Here is a 23,402-nt window from a genome sequence, read left to right as displayed (position 1 = left end):
CCCCTCTCTATTACTAACCTTTGGGCTTGATGTCACCTGACAATACAAAGGTGACATCAACCCTCCAACTATCACCCCACTTGCCACCGCTACAGGGCAAGTGGGAAGAGCGAGATTAAGTGCCAAATTTGGCACATCTTATAGGTGCGCCGTTTCTGGGGTGGCTGAGAGCTGAATTTTTTAGCCTGGAGGGGCACTATATATGGCCCCTTCCTAGGCTATATCAGCCCGCAGCTGTGTGCATAGCCTTTGCTTATTAATTATAGGGGGACCCTACAGCATTTTTGAGGGGTCCCTCATTTTAATAGCCAGTAAAGGCTAAGCATACAGCTGTGAACTGATTAATAGCTTGGGAAGCTACATGGGTATTACCCCCTTCCCAGGCTACAAAACATCTATTCCCAGCCATCGGCTTTCCCTATGCTGGTTAAGAAAATTGCACTGCAGCCCACACCATTTAAAAAAAAAATAATAATCTTTTAATAATTAAATGTAAGTAAGCTGATACACACTGTACTAGCAATCTATGTCACTGACATCTGTATACCGTATATACTCGTGCATAAGCAGATATTTTCAGCACATGTTTTTGTGCTGAAAATGCCCCCCCCCTCCCCCCCCTGGTTTATACACGAGTCATTGTCCAGAACATGGAGGGGGGAAAGGAGGGGGGAGAGGCGGAGCAGCGGAAAGAGCTGGCTAACAGAAGACATCATATTCACCCTCCTCGCGCTGTCGCTGCATCTCCGTCTCTGCATCGGAAGCTCTTCCTGTGCCGAGCGGTCATGTGGTATCGCTCATTAAGGGAATGAATATGCACGCGTCTCCGCTCCCATAGGCGTGGAGCATACATTCATTCCCTTAATGAGTAGTACCACGTGATCATTCAGCACAGGAAAGCTGCCGCACCAGGACAACAGAGATGCAGCGATGGCACGAGGAGGGTGAGTAGGAAGGGGGGTGTGAGCCATGCATACAACGATGGGACGGGGGGGGGGGGGAAATGAGCCATGCATACAACAGGGGGAGCCACACATAGCAGGACAGGACGGGGGGTGAGCCACACATACCAGGACAAAACGGGGGAACCACATACTAGGACAGCGACGGGGCAGCCACATACCAGGACAGAGACTGGGAGCAACGCGTAGCAGGACAATGATGAGGGGACAATGCATACCAGGCTTAAACTCGAGTCAATAAGCCTACCCAGTTTTCCGTGCCAAAATTAGGTGCCTCGGCTTATACTCGGGTCAGCTTATACTCGGGTATATGGAATTTATTTTATGTGTATTTACTGTATGCAATCTATGCTATCCGGTCGGGTCCCGTTGTGGTTTTACTGTACGCGAAAGCTGAATTGCTGGCTTTACAAAGGATCTAGAGGTATGACTCTACAGGAAGAAGTTTCTTTTTTTCTCTGGGGCACTCAGCTTTATTAGCATACACAAAGATACAAGTTAACCCCCCAAAAAAAGCATGAAAAAAAAAAGCAACAAAACATGCATTTTTGCTGCAGCATTTTTCCTGCCAAGAAGTCAGGTTTTGCTGTAGAAAAAAAAAAAAACGCAGCAAAAAACCCCAGTGTGAACTTAACCTAAATGTTATCATGTTAAAAAAAAAAAAAGAAAAAAAAATAATTTGGGAGGAATTCCCGAAGTTTCTCAGCCATGGGCCAATAAGCTTCAACATCCGAGTGGGTCTTTGTGAGGTTTAGGCATTAGGTTTACAGAGGTTTTAGACCTACTCTGACTTCCAATATAGTGTTGAGTAAGGCTACTTTCACACTAGTCCGTCAGTACGGGCCGTCGCAAACCGTCGGCCCGACGTACCTACGGACAGTGTAATGTAGCACAACGTGGGCAGCGGATGCTGTTTTACAACGCATCCGCTGCCCATTTTGAGTTCCGGGGAGGAGGGGACGGAGTTTTGGCCGTGCATGCGCGGTCGAAAATGGCGGACACGACGCACAAACAAAGTTACATGGAACTTTTTTTTGTGACGTCGGTCCGCCAAAACACGACGCATCCATCGCACGACGGATGCGACGTGTGGCAATCCATTGCAATGCGTCGCTAATGCAAGTGTATGGAGAAAAAACGCATCCTGCAGGCAACTTTGCAGGATGCGTTTTTTCTCCAAAATGACGCATTGTGACGTGCGTCACACGACGCGAATGTGAAAGTAGCCTAAACTGTCAAGAAAGGAGTTGCAGTTGGATAAGTTTATAGCATTTGCAGAGAGAAAATTGCCTGGGTAACCTCCTTGTTTTCAGGAGTGACTCTGGGGAGTTCAGTTGAGGACAGTTGATCCAGTATGGCTCGTTTTTTTTATAATTTGGTCTTTGTTAATTTTTTGTGTGTCACATGTTTGTGGTTCATATCCAGTAAAGTCACACTTATGTTCAGCATGAGATAGCATTTGCCAAATAAAATTCTATTATGAATTAGGCCATCAACTTTTGTAGGCATTGTTGTAGATCAGCTCACTTGGTTGCACATAGAGGTAGACACAGGAACAAACAAAATGTTCAGTTTTCGTTAAAAGGGAACTTGTCACACCCCCGGGCGTTTTAGAGTAAAAGCGCCACCTTCTGCAGCCCTAAGGCTGCATGCTGTCAGGGTAGCTCTTATGTTTCTGATCCCTAGGAATGCTGAAATATTGACTTTTATAAATTGCGCCCCATATCTGTATTGAGTCCCAGAGGTATGGCGTCTCCCCCTGTTTCAGCCGCCTCCCAGCCGTCCATCATCCAGATCTTGTGTCTGTGTGCCGCCTCCTGTGTTGCTGTTACATGCCCTGCGCCTTCCCCCATCCCCCTTCTCCTCTTTCTCTTTCCTCCCTCGGCAGCATCTGATGAGCTGACCTGCCAGTGAACTGCGTGTGGGGAGCAGTGGCGTAACTACAAAGTTATGGGCCCCGGTGCGAACTTTCAAAGCCCCCCATGCCAAAATATTTTCCTCCCAAATTCACATTTTCCCTATTCATTTCGCACACTATAGCTTTATTGCAAAGTTGTATAGTGTGACCTCAGTTGAATAACTATCCGGTGCCCCATCCTCGGATATATTTGTCCCCTTTACTACCATTGTTATGTAATGTATAAAAGAAAATAAACCATTATACTCATCAGGGGCTAACATAGAAGTCATGGGGATCCATATAAGAAGTATAATGCACCCCCATAGTCTTCCTTATAGTATAATACACTCCCCATAGTCCCCCATATAGTATTGTACACTCCTCAGTCCTCCATATAGTATAATACCCTCCTCATAGTCCTCCATATATTAAAATACACTCCTCATAGTGCTCCATATAGTATAATACACTGCTCAGTCCTCCATATAGTATAATACACTGATCATAGTGCTCCATATAGTATAATGCACCCCTCATAGTCCTCCATACAGTATAAAACACTCCTCAGTCCTCCATTTTGTATCATACACTCCACATAGTCCTCCATGTATTAAAATACACTGCTCAGTCCTCCATATAGTATAATACACTCCTCATAGTGCTCCATATAGTATAATGCACCGCCATCATCATCCATGTCGCACAATTCACTTCCCACAGTATAATGCATCCCATAATTTTTCATATAATATAATATATTCCCCATAGTCCTCGATTCAGTATAATGCAGCCACCCCAGAGTATAATGCAGCCACCCCACAGAGTATAATGCAGCCACCCCACAGAGTATACTGCAGCCCTGCCATACAATTCAATGTAACCCCCATAGAATACAATGCAGCCCCCCTCATAGTATAATGCAGCCCCTCCATACAGGGGCAGTGAGAAAGAAATGAGTAAATGGTGACGAGGGGGCAGGGGAGAGGGCACAAGGGGGCTAGGGGAGACAGGCACAAGGGTAACATAGGGGGGCTAGGGAGCAAGGAAGACAGGCACAAGGTGACACATGGGGGCTAGGAGGCAGGGGAGAAGGTTACAAGGGGACTAGTGGGCAAGGGAGACTGACACAAGGGGCACATGGGGACAAGTGGGCAAGGGAGACGGGGACAAGTGGGCAAGGGAGACTGGCACAAGGGGACACAGGGACTAGTGGGCAAGGGAGACTGACACAAGGGGACAAACGGGGACACACGGGGACAAGTGGGCCAGGGAGACTGGCACAAGGGGACACGGACTAGTGGGCAAGGGAGACATACAAGGGGACTAGTGGGCAATGGAGACTTACACAAGGGGACACACGGGGACAAGGGACAAGCACAAGGGGACAAGGGAGACAGGCACAAGGGGACACAGGGACAAGGGATACAAGCACAAGGGGACACAGGGACAAGTGGGAAAGGGAGACTGACACAGGGACTACTGGGCAAGGGAGACTGACAAGCACAAGGGGGCAAAGGAGACAGGCACATGGGGACACACAGGGACTAATGGGCAAGGGAGACTGGCACACGGGGACAAGGGACACAAGCGTAAGGGGACAAGGGAGACAGGCTCAAGGGGACACGCGGGCCCCTGACCTGCCAGAGCCGCTTGCAGCAGCGACCGTGGTAGTTACGCCCCTGCCTCACCCACACACACACACACACACACTACAGATATCACACACACACACACACATACAGATATCACACACACTACAGATATCACACACACTACAGATATCACACACACACACACACACTACAGATATCACACACACACACACACCAGATACCAGCTCATATACACAACTCACAATCTCCTCTCTGGTACAGGGGTGGCTGATGTAAACCTGCAGCTCCTCAGCTTCTCCTGACTAAAGCGGCTCTGTCCCGCACCTCCCCCCTGCTCTCGCCTTCTGTCCCGGGGCTGCAGGGCAGGAGAAGCTGTCTCACCGTGATGACTGGAGCTGCTTCCTGTCTCTCACGTGCCCCGGCTGCCCCCTCCCCCTAGATACGCCTCGGACTGTTGCCGTGCAGGAGGAATCTCCTGCACTGCAACATGGTGTTGGGTGCCTCTGACCTGCCCGGCCCCTGACCCGCCGGGCCCGGTCCCACTGGCGACCGCTGCGACCGCGGTAGTTACGCCCCTGGTGTGGAGCTCAGCTCATCAGACACTGCCGAGGGAGGAAGGAGAAAGAGGAGGAGGGGGATGGGGGTAGGCGAAGGGCATGCAACAGCAACACAGGAGGCAGCACACAGACACAAGAGCTGGATGATGGACGGCTGGGAGGCAGCTGAAACAGGGGGAGATGCCATACCTCTGGGACTCAATACAGGTATGGGGCGCAATTTATAAAAGTCAATATTTCAGCATTCCTAGGGATCAGAAACATAAGAGCCACTTTCACAGAATGCAGCCCTAGTGCTGCTGAAGGTGGTTCTTAAACTTAAAAATGCCCTGGGGGAGTGGCAAGTTCCCTTTAACCCATTACTTGCCAAATTAGCAATTTTCTTTTTTTTTTTTAATGACAGATTTTTAATGATTTGGGTCCTAATGATTCAGAAACATAATTTGCAAAATTTTTCAAGTACGCATTCTTCAGAAAAGGGTGTCCCAATATTCAATTATAAATGGCAATGACATGATTTCCTATTTTGAAAACATTAATTTTACAAACAAAAAATTGGACCTAATTATAAAAATTATTAAATCTTAGTTGATAGAAGCTAAAAGATTAGGCGTCCCAAAAAAAGGACATTGGTAAATAATGGGTTAATATGAAACTACAGATCCAGACCTTTGCGCCCCCAGACCCACCCCAACACTGAATGCTCTAGAAGGCTGGGTATTTATCCTGTGGACTCCTCCCACTCTACAGCTGTTCAATCAACCTACCACTAAACATGGCTAATTAACCCCTTTCAGCACATAGTGTGCTGGAGCATTTTCCTAGGTTGCAGCTAGAGATGAGCGAACATAGTCGGCTCCCTCCTTACTTGAATAGCTATAGAGCTTACCAAAGCTGCTGCATTGGGAACCCGGATACCTGGAGCGCTCCCGATAATCAGGTGTCCGGCGCCCTAGCTGCTTATGTCACGGCTGTGCGACACTCACAACACAGGCTCTCCATACATGTGTTGTTACTGTCGCACAGCCGCCGCGCCAGACACCTGATTATCGGGAGCGCTCCAGGTATCAGAGGATGTTCACTTATCTCTAGTTGCATTCACTGAAGCCACCACCCTTAGTGAAACATACCTCCCCTCCAGTACTTAGCCTGTGACTTTGACACAGCATATTATATGGTAGCTAAGGCAATAGTCCAATGTACTTACTATCCGAGATATATTTCAATAAGAAATGTACAATATGCCAAGCTAAACATGCAACATCTCATATACAAGTTTATTAGGACAAAGTTTTTGTAGACTAAGAGGATTTTTTGTGCAATGAGAGGCTCAGGGATACTTTTACAAACAATAGATCAAAATGATTAAAAAAAAACACTGTGCTAATTACCATACTAAATCTACAGCACAATGAAGAATGTAATTGACGCCTATCAAAGATGGGATGGATACTTTGGAAAATAGGAACACAATACTTTCCTATTGAGCAGAACTACTGCTTTGATGTTATTAAGACAGACTACTGCAGTGAATACCTGTGATTCATGGAAACTCAAAGTAAGATATTCATCTTCCGACCCCATTTCACTACTCACACCAACAGCAAAAAAATGAGTGCCTTTATGTTCTCAAATCGATATTATAAAAAGCACTTCCAGCATCAAACCCTCTGAAAGTGGCATGCTGTGTTCGATATAGAATGTAAAGATGAGGATCAGCAAGAAAATGGTGTGTTAAACAAGAAGATTAATATACGATTTATCAATAAAGCCGCTCGTGAAATCAGTCAGATCAACAATTTTTGGATGCGACATTTTGTAAAATCGCATGTCTGAACCCCAATACTTTTAAGTCCTTCATATGGCTTCAAAGTCACATTGTTTGCTTGGGAAATAAGTGTACATTTATCAAATATAAGCTGATAATCAATGGAATTAATATTCAAAAGGCGGCTAGAGAATTCTCTGTCCTCAACTTCAGAAAACATAACCTCAAATATCACAATACCTCTCTGAGCCATCACTGTACTTCTCAGTCTGTTGCAGGGGAAAAAAAAATAAAATCTAAGAACAACTTAAACCACCTTACTCCCTACCCCTTTGGTACTCCTATAACAATGCTTACCCGTATATACTATCTCTGGCCAAGATGTGTTGACCCATGCGACCACTACAGCTATTCATAGGCCGTATCATTTACATGGGACTGGTCATCGCTAAAGGCTTGGTATGAGGGTGACCAGGAAAGCAAACTAATCTCCGGCTAACATTGCCTCCAATACAAACGTGGGACTCATCGTTGAAGTTAGATCTATATTCCAGCTGTTGGTCTCTGTCTGGAAACCACGAGGGCAATGCCACGAATAGCCCTTGATAAGGAAACGTCACAACGTTTCCACTCCTGGGATGAGGTCAGGTTGTGTACGGTACCCTCTAGTCTTCACTCCAAGTATACTAACGATTTGGCGTTACATTGATTTGTTTATGGAACTAGTGCTTCGAACATTTAAAAAAAAAAAAAAAGTCCAAAGTGCAGCTTTCCAACACGGCAAAGCCTGGCCACAAGTCAAGTTGCTTGTGCTACTGTGACCAGTCTTCTTGGCCCAAACATGCTACAATGGCCTATAGCAGTGTTCCCCAAGTCCGGTCCTCAAGAGCCACCAACAGGTCATGTTTTGAGGATTTCCTTAGTATTCCCAAGGGCATTGAATTATTGCCTATCCAGGTGATGCAGTTATCACCTGTGCAATGCTAAGGAAATCCTGAAAACATGACCTGTTGGTGGCTCTTGAGGACCGGAGTTGGGGAACACTTGCCTATAGTGTGCCCGGGCTCGTCTGGCCTGGTCACATACTACTATTCCACCAGCAGCCATTTTGTGGATGGTTTGTGAGGAAAGTGGCACTAACAAGTGCAGAAGACCTATAATATACACACGCACAAACACAAAAAAAAAAAAAAAAAAAATCAGGCTCCCCAAAAAATAATTTTAAAAGGCCCTTTAAGGCTAAGTGCACACGTTGCAGAATTGCCACGGAAATTTCGGCAGCAATTCTGCAACTCCTGCCGTGGGTATATCGCATGCGGATTTGGCATGCATATTCCTAGCGTTTTGCAAGCATAATTAGCTTGCAGAATGCTAGCGTTTTCCAAGCGATCTGTAGCATCGCTTGGAAAACTGTTTGATAGGTTGGTCACACTTGTCAAACATAGTGTTTGACAAGTGTGACCAACTTTTTACTATTGATGGTGCCTATGCAGCATCAATAGTAAAAAGATATGTTAAAAATAAAAAAAAATGGTTATACTCACCCTCTGATGGCCCCTGATCTCCTCAGCGCTGCACGCGGCCGCTTCCGTTCCTATAGATGCTTTGTGTTCAGGACCTGCGATGACGTCGCGGTCACATGATGTCATCGCAGGTACTTCACACACAGCATCCATGGGAACGGAAGCGGGCGCGTGCACCGCTGAGAGGCGGGAAGACTCCGGGGCCATCAGAAGGAGAGTATATCACTATTTTTTATTTTAATTCTTTTTTTTTTTTTTTAACAATCATATGGTGCCCAGTCCGTGGAGGAGAGTCTCCTCTCTTCCACTCTGGGTACCAACCGCACATGATCTGCTTACTTCCCGCATGGTGGGCATAGCCCCATGCGGGAAGTAAGCAGATCAATGCATTCCTAGGTGTGCGGAATTCCCGCGATTCCACAAATTTAATGAACATGCTGCGTTTTTTTCTGGAATGCGATTCCGCTCAGGAAAACAACGCAGCATGTGCACAAAAAATGTGGATTGCATTCTATTAAGTAGGATGCTTAATGTATGCTTTTTTTTGCGGTTTTAAAGCGTTTTTATAGCGAAAAAACCGCAAAAAATCTGCTACGTGTGCACACAGCCTAATAATTGCATCCGATAATAACCTGGCTATCGTAAGAAATAATTGTGCAGTTTGTGATTTTTTTCCCCTTGTATGATAACCATTGGGTGAAATAAAAAAACTTTTAATTTTTTGTTATAGTTTCTTGGTTTTGCATTTACATTCTGTAGCTACACAAACATACTAAGCATGTATATAAATCAATTCTACATAAAAGTTTGCCAACTTACCTTGTCAAAAGGAATACTATACTTCTTTAGTATTGAAGGAGATATAAGTGTCATTTTGTGTCGGAGAAATGCATCACATCCTTGACAACTACTTGGAAAGAAACCTATGTAGAGAGATCAGACAAGAATATACTTACAGATTTGTGGGTTGAATTATGGTACTTATACTTCATGTATCAGACCAACTGGATACATAATTAAAGAGGACCGGCCACCAATTTTTAATGAACTGTACACACTAGCTGCACAGAGGAACAAAACGGTTTGTGTTTTTTACTATTTAGCCTCTCCTTTGCAAAGGTATTAGCAATCAATCTATTCCGAACTTAAAGTTAAAAATGAAAAAAATAAAAAAAATTGTCCAAGTGGGCATTGCCATACAGATTGCACACTCTACAGTGAGGAGACCAGACTGTTAGTACATGTCTCATATTGAGCCTCTTCTGAACTATAGAGTGGGGGAAAGGGGTTCTTCTTTCCTCTTTGTGTCGCTGCCTGCTTATGATTGGTCAGGATCAAAAAGAAGTAGTATTGGTCCCCAGAGAAAAATCGCTCTTAATATCCAATAGGACTAGCATCTATGGTTAATTCCTCAACATAACTAGAGAGACGCCAAGACCGGTATACTTGGTTGTTATATCAAAGACCGAATTCACCAGGTCCAGTACCTGTAACTTTGTGGGCACTCATAACATATGAATTAGACTTGCTGGCTGTATAGGGCACTAAGGACATTTAGCATCTAACCTACATCCAATTCTGTGCAAAAACGTTATGGTCCTATAGAACCTATGTAACGTGTAGAGTTGTGAAAGTATGCCACTCTCTCCCAAGGACAAGAATGGCTGTGACTCAGAAATGGCCTTCCATTGATTCTTCATTATTCTACCCATATCGCAGTCCCATTTATGCATATTTAACAGGAGTTATTTGTATATGTAGCTACAGGGCAAAAGTTTATGTAAGGGTACTGTCTCGCAGTGGCACTTTGGTCACTACGACGGCACGATCCGTGACGTTCCAGCGATATACTTACGATCTCGCTGTGTCTGATACGCTACTGCGATCAGGGACCCCACTGAGAATCGTACGTTGTAGCAGATCGTTTGAAACTTTCTTTCGTCGTCAAGTGTCCCGCTGTGGCGGCATGATCGCATCGTGTAACAAAGGTGTGCACGATATTGTATACGATGTAATGGGTGGAGGAGCTTGATACGTAGGAGCGCCAAATTCTCCACCTCCTGTGTGCTGATTGGGCGGTACAATACTGTGCGCTCATTCGACAGACGTGGTACTATTGTTCCCGGCCGATAAAACCGCGGCTCTCGAGCGCTGTATTCTTTTCTCTCCAACCAATGCGCGCACAGTAACCAACGGCCAATCAGCACATTACAGGTGTAGTTAGCTAGCAGCACAACACGCCCCTCGTGAACAACGTCACGCATAGATTATGCAAAATGTGCTCTGAATTGTGAGAGCACCTCCTGTGTGACATGCCCATACGACTGTCCCGTACGACTTCTACATCGCAAATACGTCATGAAATTATCGCTCCAGCGCCGTGCATTGCGAAGTGTGACTGCAGTCTACGATGCTGGAGCGAAATGGAGCGACGCTGGAGCATCACGGACCGTGCCGTCGTAGCGATCAAAGTGCCACTGTGAGACGGTACCTTAACTCTGAAATAACCCTGGTTTCTGTCCTTTAGATGCTATAAGATAGAGCAAGACACCCCTTTATATTGTTATGGTTTTCTCTGCTGATTTTTGAAAGATCCACTTTAAATAAAAATTGATAAACACAAAAAGGGAGAGAAAGTAGAATATCAACGTAAAGAAAAAAACAAAAATAGCATTTCAGGAATATAACTTCCAGAAATAACATAACTAACCACTGTGCCATGGCCAGAAGCAAAACGATCATGATCGGGGAGGGTGTGACCACAACCAGGCCCGTGGGGGAGGAGAGCCCACCGATGTCCGTGTTTATTTAAGCTACGGTAAAGGTGTCTGATAACACACATTCAGCTGAAATGTATTGTGGAGCAGAGGCTCGCCAGTTCCCTGCAATGCAATACACACCACCAGCCAATCACAGGCGATAGCGGACATCGGTACACTGATCACAGACGGCGGCACTAATGTCATGCACCGCCTGTGATGAGCCTTCAAAGTCATCTTACAGCCTCTGCACCAGCAATGGAAGAGGATGCCACACGTTGTGGGAGCAGAGGAAGGTAAGAGTTTATTTTTTATTAAAGTTGTTGGAAAAGAAGTGAAGAATGGGGAACGTTATTACTGCAAGGGCCCACGATGGGGGACATTATTATAGTAAGTGGCCAAATACGGGGAACATTATACTAGGAAGAGGCCCAGGACAGGGGACGTTATACTAGGAAGTGACTGAGGATGGGAGACATACCAGTAAGAGGCCATGATAATTGTTACAGGAAGGGGTCAAGGCCAGGGGTGAATTATAACTGAAATGAAAGGAGCCCAGTATGGAGGCCAATATAACTGAAAGCGACCCATGATAATGCCATCATAATATGGGGCCAGGATGGAGCCATTAAAACTGGAAGAGGGTCATAATGGGTGACATTTCGCATTGGGGCCAGGATGGGGAGCATTAATACATGGGGCGAACATGTATATTTTTAGAGGACAGATTGCTACATCTCCTATACATCTGACCTACATGCCGGAGGGGGCCAGGGTCCAAATTTTGAACCGAGGCCCATCGGACTCTCACATGCCACTGCCAATGGCTAGCTAAAGAATTCAAGCCAATCCACTGTTATCAGTATGAGAGCACTGGGTCACCATGCCATTTGATGAGACATGACTAGTGCTGTAAAATATAGACACCTGAAAAATTCAAGCTGTAACTAAAAAGAGCTGTAGAAAATGATGAGGAAAGACATGCGAGCATTACTGAAGCATGCTCACATGTACACAGACACTCACATTAAAACCACAAGATTAGTCATATCATTATATAAAGAAACACCAACAAAGAAATGCAAGTTCAAAAAATTAGGGATACGCTTTAACTTGTGTCTTATTTTTAATTTTATATTATACAAACATATCTGTGACATGGCAATCACACTGTTGTGTTATAAATTCTGTAGCATATCAGCCGTAAATTCTATATAGTTTTCAATATTTTGTCAATATTAATGAATGGCAGCTGTTTTTGCTTATGTATTCTATGTAAAACTGGATATTGTTTCTGTAAATGGATACTGCCTAGTCACAAGACTGTGGAAATTTATTCTGATGTAAGGAAATGTATTCCACCTTCTAATACAAGTGAATGTTAAGGGTATATCAATGATGAGAGGCTTTAGACTAGTCATAAATATCAACTAAATACCTGCAATGCAAAAAAAACAAAAAAAGCACGCGGAATAGAAGGGAAAAAAAAAAGCTTTACAGTTCCAACAGTTAAATGGCAATAAATATGCACATCAATCAAAATGAATCAAATGGAACAGAGGCAGTCATGTCTGCAATTATGACCATTGTTTTGCAGTATCTTTATGAGCTGAAATCCTACCCTGTAGTTTTCTTTGTTCACAAAAATATTTTGTACTTTTACAAAATAGAAAACTAGAGTAAATACACAGAAGAAGCTCATGGTAAATATGTACAAATCTATGATGTTACTGTGCCAGTGCATAATAGAAGAGTCAGGAACCAGGATAACGAAATACGCTTGACGCTTAGGCTATATGCACACGATGCGTGTTTGATGCATTTTCGCGGTGTTTTTTTTATGCGAGTAAGTGCTCCAAAAAATGCAATGGAATACTAGAGCAAGGTAAAGTAATGACAATCCTGATGTGCTGTGCACATGATCAACAAATTTCCGTCAATATTGGCAGTGTTTTATTTTCTGCAGCATGTCAATTCTTTTTGCGTTTTTGCAGCGTTTTTGACTGACTTCAATTGAGTCAGTCAAATCTGCAGCAAAAACGCAGGTGTAAAAAGGTTTGCGTATTTGCTGCCAAAAATGCTACGACTTGTCAAAGGGAAATGAGGGCAGAAGGAGGAAGAGAGTGTGTGGGCAGAGAATGTGTGTGTGTGATATATATGTGTGTGATATGTGTGTGAGTGTGATATGTGTGTGTGATATGTGTGTGTGATATGTGTGTGTGTGATATGTGTGTGTGATATGTGTGTGTGATATGTGTGTGTGATATGTGTGTGTGATATGTGTGTGATATGTGTGTGTGTGTGTGTGTGATATGTGTGTGTGTGTGATATGTGTGTGTGTGTGTGATATGTGTGTGTGATATGTGTGTGTGTGTGATATGTGTGTGTGTGTGTGTGTGTGTGTGTGTGTGTGTGTGTGTGTGTGTGTGTGTGTGTGTGTGTGTGTGTGTGTGTGTGTGTGTGTGTGTACCATGCGACTTCTCCCATCCAGCTAAGTGTTTTGTCATATACAACAGGGACAGCATGAGCCAATGATGGGAGATTAGTCTCATCATATGACGCCTGTGGTCAATTGAAAAACAAAAACAAAAAAAAAAACCTCCAAAACATTTACATATTCACATACAAAATACATACTCACCGAATGACTAGTCCCGATACCCGTGTCTCCTGCAAACAATCACAAAAAAAAACAAAACAACAACTAACATATAATACTATCATGTCCGCAATAGTCCATTTAATACAGAGTGTCTCATGTCCATCTCACCCAGCCGCCGGCGATACACTGACAATGAGGTAAATCACTCCCGCAGTGTATCACTGATCCACTGTAAGAGTTCACCGGAGTTGATCAGCTCAGATGCACTCACTTACAGCACCACTGCGTGAGAAAGTTCTCACACATCAGTAGTGCCGTGAGAGCACCGGAGCCGATGAACTCCGGTGAACTCTCAGGGCGGCGATACAATGCGAGAGAGATTATCTCCTATGAGTGTATTGCCGGAGGCCGGGCAGAGCAGTTACATATCCCGATGTGACTGTTCTACATGCGAGATCTCCATGGGACACTTGGTATTAAATGGACTACGTCGGATAGCATGGTATTATCTGTTGGTTTATTATTTTTTGATTGTTTGGAGGAGACGAGGGCGTCAGGGATTAGGATTTAGCCTGGGGGGTGCCAATATCCATGACCCCTTCCCAGGCTATTAATATCAGCCCGCAGCTGTCTGCCTAGCCTTTGCTGGCTCGATTTTTATAGGGGGACCCCATGTCAATTTGTTTCTGGGGTTTCTCTGTAAACTAGCCAGTAAAGACTAAGCAAACAGCTGTGAGCTGATATTAAATAGCCTGGGAACCTTTGTAATAATCTGGGAAGGAGAACATTGCCAATCAGCCCTCAGCTTTCCCTCTGCTGGTTATTAAAATTATGCGGGAGCCCACGCAATTTTTCTTAATTTTTTTTTAGACTCATTAAATTGCAATTCACTCAGATATCAGACAATTGCTTTTTTGTTACAGCATATGTAGGTTAATTAGGTCAATGCTCCTACATAGGGATGTGTGTGTGTGTGTGTGTGTGTGTGTGTGTGTGTGTGTGTGTGTGTGTGTGTGTGTGTGTGTGTGTGTATGTGTGTGTGTGTGTCTTTATTTAATATTAATGAGGGTATCTTGCTGAAGAGGTTGAACAAGGAAGTGACATCAATTTTTATTTTTTCAATAATATATATCTTTATTTAGCTCTATGGATTTACAAAGATACAAGAAAAAAAAAACGCATGCAAAAAAAGCATGTATTTTCTACCACGAGAAGCAGAAACCGTGCAGAAATTTCTGCAAGCAAATACGGCAATCACACACACACACACAAAATAAAGTCAAATTTAAAATTAATATTTTAAATATTAGTTGGTTGTGTTAAGCCATTTATTGTCAAACTACTGTGTTTTCTCCTTTTAAATCATAATGACAACCCAAAACATCCAAATGACCATGATCAAAAGCTAACATACCCTGGTGATTTTGGCCTGATAACATACACAGAAGTTACCACAAATGGGTTTGAATGGCTACTAAAGGTAACATCCTCACTATAGCTACTATAACTATCCTTGCTCCTTGGACTACTTCTAATTGTAAAGATGCCACGTACCTTTCTGAGCTCCTGAATGAGCCCTTATCTGTCTCCACCCCCACCCAGAAAAGTGGGGAGTAGTTGTCTATAAGAATATACTAACCAGACTAACACGGGAAGACGTACAGGGATAAATGAAAATACAAACATACAAATATGCACTTGAAAACAACAGGTCAGAACACTGGGAAGTAAGAAGAAGATAAAACCAAAATAGGAGATAATGAGGTTATACACACAGACCAATCACCAGGCAACAGTCTTTAGATAAACATTCTAAACGCCTGCCCAACAAAACACCTCCAACTCTACACCAAGCAGTATAAAACAAACTGACAAAACTGATTACCAAATAGCTAGTATATATAACCAAGCATAGTGGCCAACACTGAACATCAAAGCAGAAAAGCTTTAGAGACAACTGGGCATATTTAACCCTTGCAGTGCTAGCCAAAACCTGCACCGATTAATATGATTGTTTAGTGCTTCTAATCAGTGCAGGAGTATGAGGAATCAGACACCGCGGTCTTCTGACCCCTTTATGTCACAGTAAACCACTGACAACACATCTCCTTTGCATAGAGTTGATCAGGTTGTCGATTGTGGCCTCTGGAAAGTTGGTCCATTCCTCTTAAATGGCTGTGCGAAGTTGCTGGATATTAACAGGAACTTGAGCATGCTGTCATATAGTTGTGGCCAAAAGTATTGACACCCTTGCAATTCTATCAGATAATACTCAGTTTCTTCCTGAAAATGATTGCAAACACAAATTCTTTGTTATTATCTTCATTTTATTTGTCTTAAATGAAAAAACACAAAAAGAATTGTCCTAAAGCCAAATTGGATATAATTCCACACCAAACATAAAAAAGGGGGTGGACAAAAGTATTGGCACTGTTCGAAAAATCATGTGATGCATCTCTAATTTGTGTAATTAACAGCAACTTACCTGTGGTACCTAACAGGTGTTGGCAATAACTAAATCACACTTGCAGCCAGTTGACATGGATTAAAGTTGACTCAACCTCTGTCCTGTGTCCTTGTGTGTACCACATTGAGCATGGAGAAAAGAAAGAAGACCAAAGAGCTGTCTGAGGACTTGAGAAACCAAATTGTGAGAAAGCATGAGCAATCTCAAGGCTACAAGTCCATCTCCAAAGACCTGAATGTTCCTGTGTCTACCGTGCGCAGTGTCATCAAGAAGTTTAAAACCCATGGCACTGTGGCTAACCTCCCTAGATGTGGACGGAAAAGAAAAATTGACAAGAGATTTCAACGCAAGATTGTGCAGATGCTGGATAAAGAACCTCGACTAACATCCAAACAAGTTCAAGCTGCCCTGCAGTCCGAGGGTACAACAGTGTCAACCTGTACTATCCGTCGGAGTCTGAATGAAAAGACACCCATGGCGGAGGTTCCCTGATGTTTTGGGGTTGCTTTGCTGCCTCTGGCACTGGACTGCTTGACCGTGTGCATGGCATTATGAAGTCTGAAGACTACCAACAAATTTTGCAGCATAATGAAGGGCCCAGTGAGAGAAAGCTGGGTCTCCCTAAGAGGTCATGGGTCTTCCAGCAGGACAATGACCCAAAACACTTCAAAAAGCACTAGAAAATGGTTTGAGAGAAAGCACTGGAGACTTCTAAGGTGCCCAGCAATGAGTCCAGACCTGAATCCCATAGAACACCTGTGGAGAGATCAAAAAATGGCAGTTTGGAGAAGGCACCCTTCAAATATCAGGGACCTGGAGCAGTTTGCCAAAGAACAATGGTCTAAAATTCCAGCAGAGCATTGTAAGAAACTCATTGATGGTTACCGAAAGCGGTTGGTCGCAGTTATTTTGACTAAAGGTTGTGCAACCAAGTATTAGGCTGAGGGTGCCAATACTTTTGTCTGGTCCATTTTTGGAGTTGTGTGTGAAATGATCAATGTTTTGCTTTTTGCTTCATTCTCTTTTGTGTTTTTTCATTTAAGACAAATTAAATGAAGATAATAATACCAAAGAATGTGACTGCAATCATTTTCAGGAAGAAACTGAGTACTATCTGACAGAATTGCAGGGGTGTCAATACTTTTGGCCAAAAATGTATATGGCGATCCACAGCATCCCAAACATGCTCAGGCTGACATGTCCAGTGAGTATGCTGGCCGTACAAGAACTAGAATGTTTCTATTTTCCAGGAATTTTGTACAGATCATTGCATTCTACATACAAAGTATATAGACACAGACCTCACTTTAGTGGCAGATTGTGCTGCATAGATCTACACACTGAGGTCAGCCCAACTCCAATAACCTCTTTACGATCTTGGATGTATTAGGCAAGTCCAAGGTCACCTCCCCCCGTTTGCTGCGGGCTATGGAGATGAGTCTGCAACTTTTCCGGCACGTCAGACGATTTCAACCAGGGGTCTGCCAGAGGCCGGCGCTCATAGCAAGTGAGCATTTCTACTACACATAGCAGGGTTGATGTGTGTAGCACAAGCCATCAGGAGATCACAGCATCTAGCCGCCCATTGGGACTATTGAAGCTAGTAAAGAAAAAAAAAAAAAAAAGTATATAATACCATATGTGTTAATTCATAGTTTTGATGCCTTCAGTGTGAATGTACAGTTTTCATAGTCATGAAAATACAGAAAAATCTTTAAATGAGAAGGTGTGTCCAAACTTTTTGTCTGTGCTGTATACACACACACACACACATAAAAAAAAAAAAAAATAGAATTAGTCTTACCGGTAATTCGGTTTCTAGGAACCTTCCACGACCGCAGCATAGGAGGATGTCTCCCCGCCCTAATGGGTTAAATACCCTCCCCTTCCTGCAACCACCAGTGTTTTTCCTGTCCCCCATGGGGCATGAAGAGGTCCTGCTGGGTGCTGCGTGGCCAGCAACTGGAGTACCCAGCTTTACTTACTTGCAACGAGGATCGGGTGCTCTGCTCTTCTTCCTCCATTGCTGCTCCCGTCTCCATGCGTGCAAGCGACTCGGGACCCTCCTTCCCATCCCAGAGTTTTTTCTGGACACAGTAGCATGCATAATTACTACTCAAGTGCAGGAACCATTCAATAAGAATCCTCAAATAGAGAGGGAAATTAGTGCTGTCGTGGAAGGTTTCTAGAGACCGAATTACCAGTAAGACTAATTCTATTTTCTCTAGTCACCTTCCACGACAGCAGCATAGGAGTAATGCTACTCAATCCTAGGCTGGGACATCACGGTTTCAGGCAATCTGATTGCCTGAAACAATGAGAGAGGCTGCGATAAGACTGTTCAGAATTGAACAGCCAATCACAGCAATCGTGAGTGCGGGTGGACGGAGACACCTCCCAGGATGCCGACAGCATCTTCCCACAGGTAAGATGGCGCCGGAATTTTAATGTGATCACCGTGACTTCAGTCGCAGTGTCGCATTAAAGGCTGTGACGTACTATTCCGTCCATGGTCAGACAGGCCCAGGTCACATGGACGGGATAGTATGTCGGATAGCAGAAAGAGGTTAAAATAGGACTCAAATCACACCATTTGTAAAGAGGACCTGCGATTAATTACCCGCTGTGACCTATGTCCAAGCTTCCCAGGAGGAGATGACACTTACTCCAACATTCTATTCATGGTTGTATAATCCTTTTTAATTTATTTCCTTTCTCGCATTATAAGGACCATTTAATGAGCGCAGCATGAGAAATGTTTGGACATGAAAAATTCCACAGGTTTTGGGATGAAATCTTTTCAATCTCAGAAACTTCGCGGCTACTGTGGATTTTCTATCTGATAACCCAGAAGAAAAATCCACAGCATTTTATTACATGAATATAAAGTTATCTGTCTCGATAAACGAATATACACAGGCAAAAAGAATAGGTTAGGGCAGCTTCCATCTGAAGGGTTTAGTTGACTTTAGTTTGGAATAGGAGAAGCCAGTCAATAAGGGCAGCACTGTAGCCTTGCAGTGCTGGGGTTCCAAGTTCAAATTCGACCAAGTACAACATCTGCAAGTACCGGTAGTTTTTATGTTCTCCTCGTGTTTATGTGGCTTTCCTCCTGGCATTCCAGCTACCTTCTATACCACAAACACATAGTGATATGGAATTTAGATTGAGAGACCCAATGGGGACAGTGATGATGATATCTAAGTGCTGTGGAATTAAGGGCGCTGTATAAGGCTAAGTACACATTAGCGTATCTGTGCGCAGCATATCTGCATGCGCAAACGCATGCCAAAACGCATATTCAGGCTGCGTTTATTCGCATCAGCTTACACATGATGCAAAAAAATGCTGCATGTGCATGCGTTTGTATGCGTTTTTGCCTGCGTATGCGTTTATGCGTTCGATATTTCCAGGAGGGCGAGTCTCAAACAGTTCCTGGACATGCACAGTCTGAAGTACGCAAGTGTACGCATGTCCTTGCGTTCCAATAGACAGTAATGCATTGTTTTGACGCACCCATCCGCATGACTGTGCATAATTGACGCCACAAAAAATGCAACATGTCGCGTTCGCCGGACACCCCGAAATGACGAATGCGTACGCAGGCGAACTGATGCCAATGCATGTCCCTGCGTGCACAATGTTAAGAATGGTACGCAAGCCGCATGCGGATCTTACGCAGGCCGACGCTGCGCACAGAAACGCAAGTGTGAACCCGGCCTAAGTGAGTGAAATATACTAATATGTATTCTCAGCAAGAAGTTTGGTACACATATCAAAAGTCAACTAAACTCTAATGGTATCTGATGGTCAAAAAAGGAAATGGTTACACAAAGGTCAATTAGTTATATGAAGCCCAAACAACGTGTACAACAAAAATAAACTAGATGGGTATTTCCTAAAGGAACTACAGATAGTGCTTTGGAATGGTGCCCGGGCTGCCCCTGCAAGACTTTCACACTTGGGTGCCCCTCAGGTGCTGGTTTGGTAGTTGTAGCACCTCAGGGTTGAGGCCACTCTGGGTCCGATTTGGTGGCCCGGGTCACTCGGGGTCCGATTTGGGGGGCCGGGTCACTCGGGGTCCGATTTGGGGGGCCGCGCCACTCGGGGTCCGATTTGGGGGGCCGCGCCACTCGGGGTCCGATTTGGCGGGCCGCGCCACTCGGGGTCCGATTTGGCTGGCCGCGCCACTCGGGGTCCGATTTGGCGGGCCGCGCCACTCCGGGTCCGATCTGGCGGGCCGCGCCACTCCGGGTCCGATCTGGCGGGCCGCGCCACTCCGGGTCCGATCTGGCGGGCCGCGCCACTCCGGGTCCGATCTGGCGGGCCGCGCCACTCCGGGTCCGATTTGGCGGGCCGCGCCACTCCGGGTCCGATTTGGCGGGCCGCGCCACTCCGGGTCCGATTTGGCGGGCCGCGCCACTCCGGGTCCGATTTGGCGGGCCGCGCCACTCCGGGTCCGATTTGGCGGGCCGCGCCACTCCGGGTCCGATTTGGCGGGCCGCGCCACTCCGGGTCCGATTTGGCGGGCCGCGCCACTCCGGGTCCGATTTGGCGGGCCGCGCCACTCCGGGTCCGATTTGGCGGGCCGCGCCACTCCGGGTCCGATTTGGCGGGCCGCGCCACTCCGGGTCCGATTTGGCGGGCCGCGCCACTCCGGGTCCGATTTGGCGGGCCGCGCCACTCCGGGTCCGATTTGGCGGGCTGGGTCCGATTTGGTGAGCGGGGCAATAATTATAATAAGACTATAGATAGTGCTTTGAAATTGTGCTGTGCTATCACTTTAAGAGCTGATATTATCTGCCAAAACTGTCCTGCTAGGGTCATGTACAGTTCGCAGGCGTTGGCATAGTAACTGGGCCTGACTGAGCATATCAATGAGCTAATCAGCCAGGTGGCAGGTACATTTCAAATTGCCTCAGAAACCCGGCCATTATAACCTATGTGAAAATTTCCCTATTGAAAAGCATTACAATGAGGGGAAAAAACATTTTCAAACGCAAATTGCGCCAAAACTACAAATCCGATCGACACGAAAAATACTTAGCACACCTCTTGGGGACGCTGGCTTCGAAATGACACCTCACTGGAGTCTGTGAGTGAAGCGGTTCGGGCCGCATTACGTGCGGACTGAATAATAATAAGAACTAGATGGGTATTTCCTGAAGGAACTACAGATAGTGCTTTGGAATGGTGCCCGGGCTGCCCCTGCAAGACTTTCACACTTGGGTGCCCCTCAGGCGGTCCGATTTGGTGGGTTGGGTCAATCTGGGTCTGATTTTGTGGGCGGGGTAAATCTAGGTCCGATTCGGTGGGCGGGGTCACTTTTGGTCCGATTCTGTGGGCGCGGCCACTCTGGGTCCGATTCGGTGGGCGGAGCCACTCTGGGTCCGATTTGGTGGGCGGGGCACCTTAGGGACCAATTTGGTGGGTGGGGTCACTCGGTCCGATTTGGTGGGCTGGGCACCTCAGGGTCTGATTTGGTGGGCTGGGCACCTCAGGGTCCGATTTGGTGGGTGGGGTCACTCTGGGTCCGATTTGGTGGGCGGGGTCACTCTGGGCCCGATTTGGTGGAAGGGGTCACTCTGGGTCCGATTTGGTGGAAGGGGTCACTCTGGGTCTGATTTGGTGGAAGGGGTCACTCTGGGTCCGATTTGGTGGGCGGAGCCACTCTGGGTCCGATTTGGTGGGCGGGGTCACTCTGGGTCTGATTTAGGGGGCGGGGTCACTCTGGGTCCGATTTGGTGGGCCGGGCCCCTCGGGGTCCGATTTGGTGGGCCGGGCCTCTCGGGTTCCGAATTGGTGAGCGGGGTAATCTACTATCTAATTATCTAAGGGCACTTCCGTCTTTCTGTCTCACAACACCGCTACGTCATCATCTCGTGAGACCGCAATGCACTCTTGGGACCGGAGCGCGCAACAAGCATCGGGTACCGGCCACTCCAGGTGCAACAAGCATCGTGTACCGGCCGCTCTAGGAGGTGCAACAACCATCAGATACCGGCCGCTCCAGGAGGTGAGTATGTAACTTTTTTATTTTAATTCTTTTTTTTTTTAACAGGGATATGCAGTATACTATGTGACTGGACAATATACTACGTGACTGGGCAGTATAACTACGTGGCTCTGCGCTGTATACTGCGTGGCTCTGTGCTGTATACTGCGTGGCTCTGCGCTGTATACTACGCGGCTCTGCGCTGTATACTACGCGGCTCTGCGCTGTATACTGCGTGGCTCTGCGCTGTGTACTGCGCGGCTCTGCGCTGTGTACTGCACGGCTCTGCGCTGTGTACTGCGCGGCTCTGCACTGTGTACTGCGCGTTTTGCGCTGTATACTGCGCGGCTCTGCGCTGTATACTGCGCAGCTCTGCGCAGCTCTGCGCTTTGTACTGCGCGGCTCTGCGCTATATACTGCGTGGCTCTTCGCTGTATACTACGCGGCTCTGCGCTGTGTACTGCGCGGCTCTGCGCTGTGTACTGCGCGTGTCCGTGCTGTGTACTGCGCGTGTCTGCGCTGTATACTGCGGGGCTCTGCACTGTATACTGCGGGGCTCTGCGCTGTATACTACGCGGCTCAGCGCTGTATACTGCGCGGCTCTGCGCTGCATACTGCGTGGCTCTACGCTGCGTACTGCACGGCTCTGCGCTGTATACTGGGTGGCTCTGCGCTGTGTACTGCGCGGCTCTGTGCTGTGTACTGTGCGGCTCTGCACTGTGTACTGCGCGGCTCTGCGCTGTGTACTGCACGGCTCTGCGCTGTGTACTGCGCGGCTCTGCGCTTTATACTGTGCGGCTCTGCGCTCTGTACTGCGCGGCTCTGCGCTGTGTACTGCGCAGCTCTGCGCTGTATACTGCGCGGCTCTGCGCTGTGTACTGCGCGGCTCTGCGCTGTGTACTGCGCGGCTCTGCGCTGTGTACTGCTCGGCTCTGCGCTGTGTACTGCGTGGCTCTGCGCTGTGTACTGCGCGGCTCTGCGCTGTGTACTGCGCGGCTCTGCGCGGTATACTGCGCGGCTCTGCGCTTTATACTGTGCGGCTCTGCGCTCTGTACTGCACGGCTCTGCGCTGTCTACTGCGCGGCTCTGCGCTGTGTACTGCTCGGCTCTGCGCTGTGTACTGCGTGGCTCTCCGCTTTATACTGCGCGGCTCTGCGCTTTATACTGCGCGGCTTTGCGCTGTGTACTGCATGGCTCTGCGCTGTGTACTGCGCGGCTCTGCGCTGTGTACTGCACGGCTCTGCGCTGTGTACTGC

At 46.3% G+C, this 23,402-nt stretch overlaps 1 protein-coding gene across 2 annotated transcripts in view; it reads right to left on the bottom strand.

The window, feature by feature from the left end:
- KDM4C (lysine demethylase 4C) overlaps nucleotides 1–23,402 on the bottom strand; it is a 595,853-nt gene that overhangs the window by 369,524 nt on the left and 202,927 nt on the right. For both annotated transcript variants that reach the window (XM_077249185.1, XM_077249186.1), the window contains one exon: nucleotides 9,143–9,246. In XM_077249185.1, the coding sequence (XP_077105300.1) occupies nucleotides 9,143–9,246 (104 nt within the window). The remainder of the gene's footprint in view (nucleotides 1–9,142; nucleotides 9,247–23,402) is intronic.

The sequence above is a fragment of the Ranitomeya variabilis genome, chromosome 1 (assembly GCF_051348905.1).
Source record: "Ranitomeya variabilis isolate aRanVar5 chromosome 1, aRanVar5.hap1, whole genome shotgun sequence".
Classification (NCBI taxonomy): domain Eukaryota; kingdom Metazoa; phylum Chordata; class Amphibia; order Anura; family Dendrobatidae; genus Ranitomeya; species Ranitomeya variabilis.
Note: the sequence above shows the minus strand (reverse complement) of the source record. Positions and strands in the feature narration are given on the sequence as shown.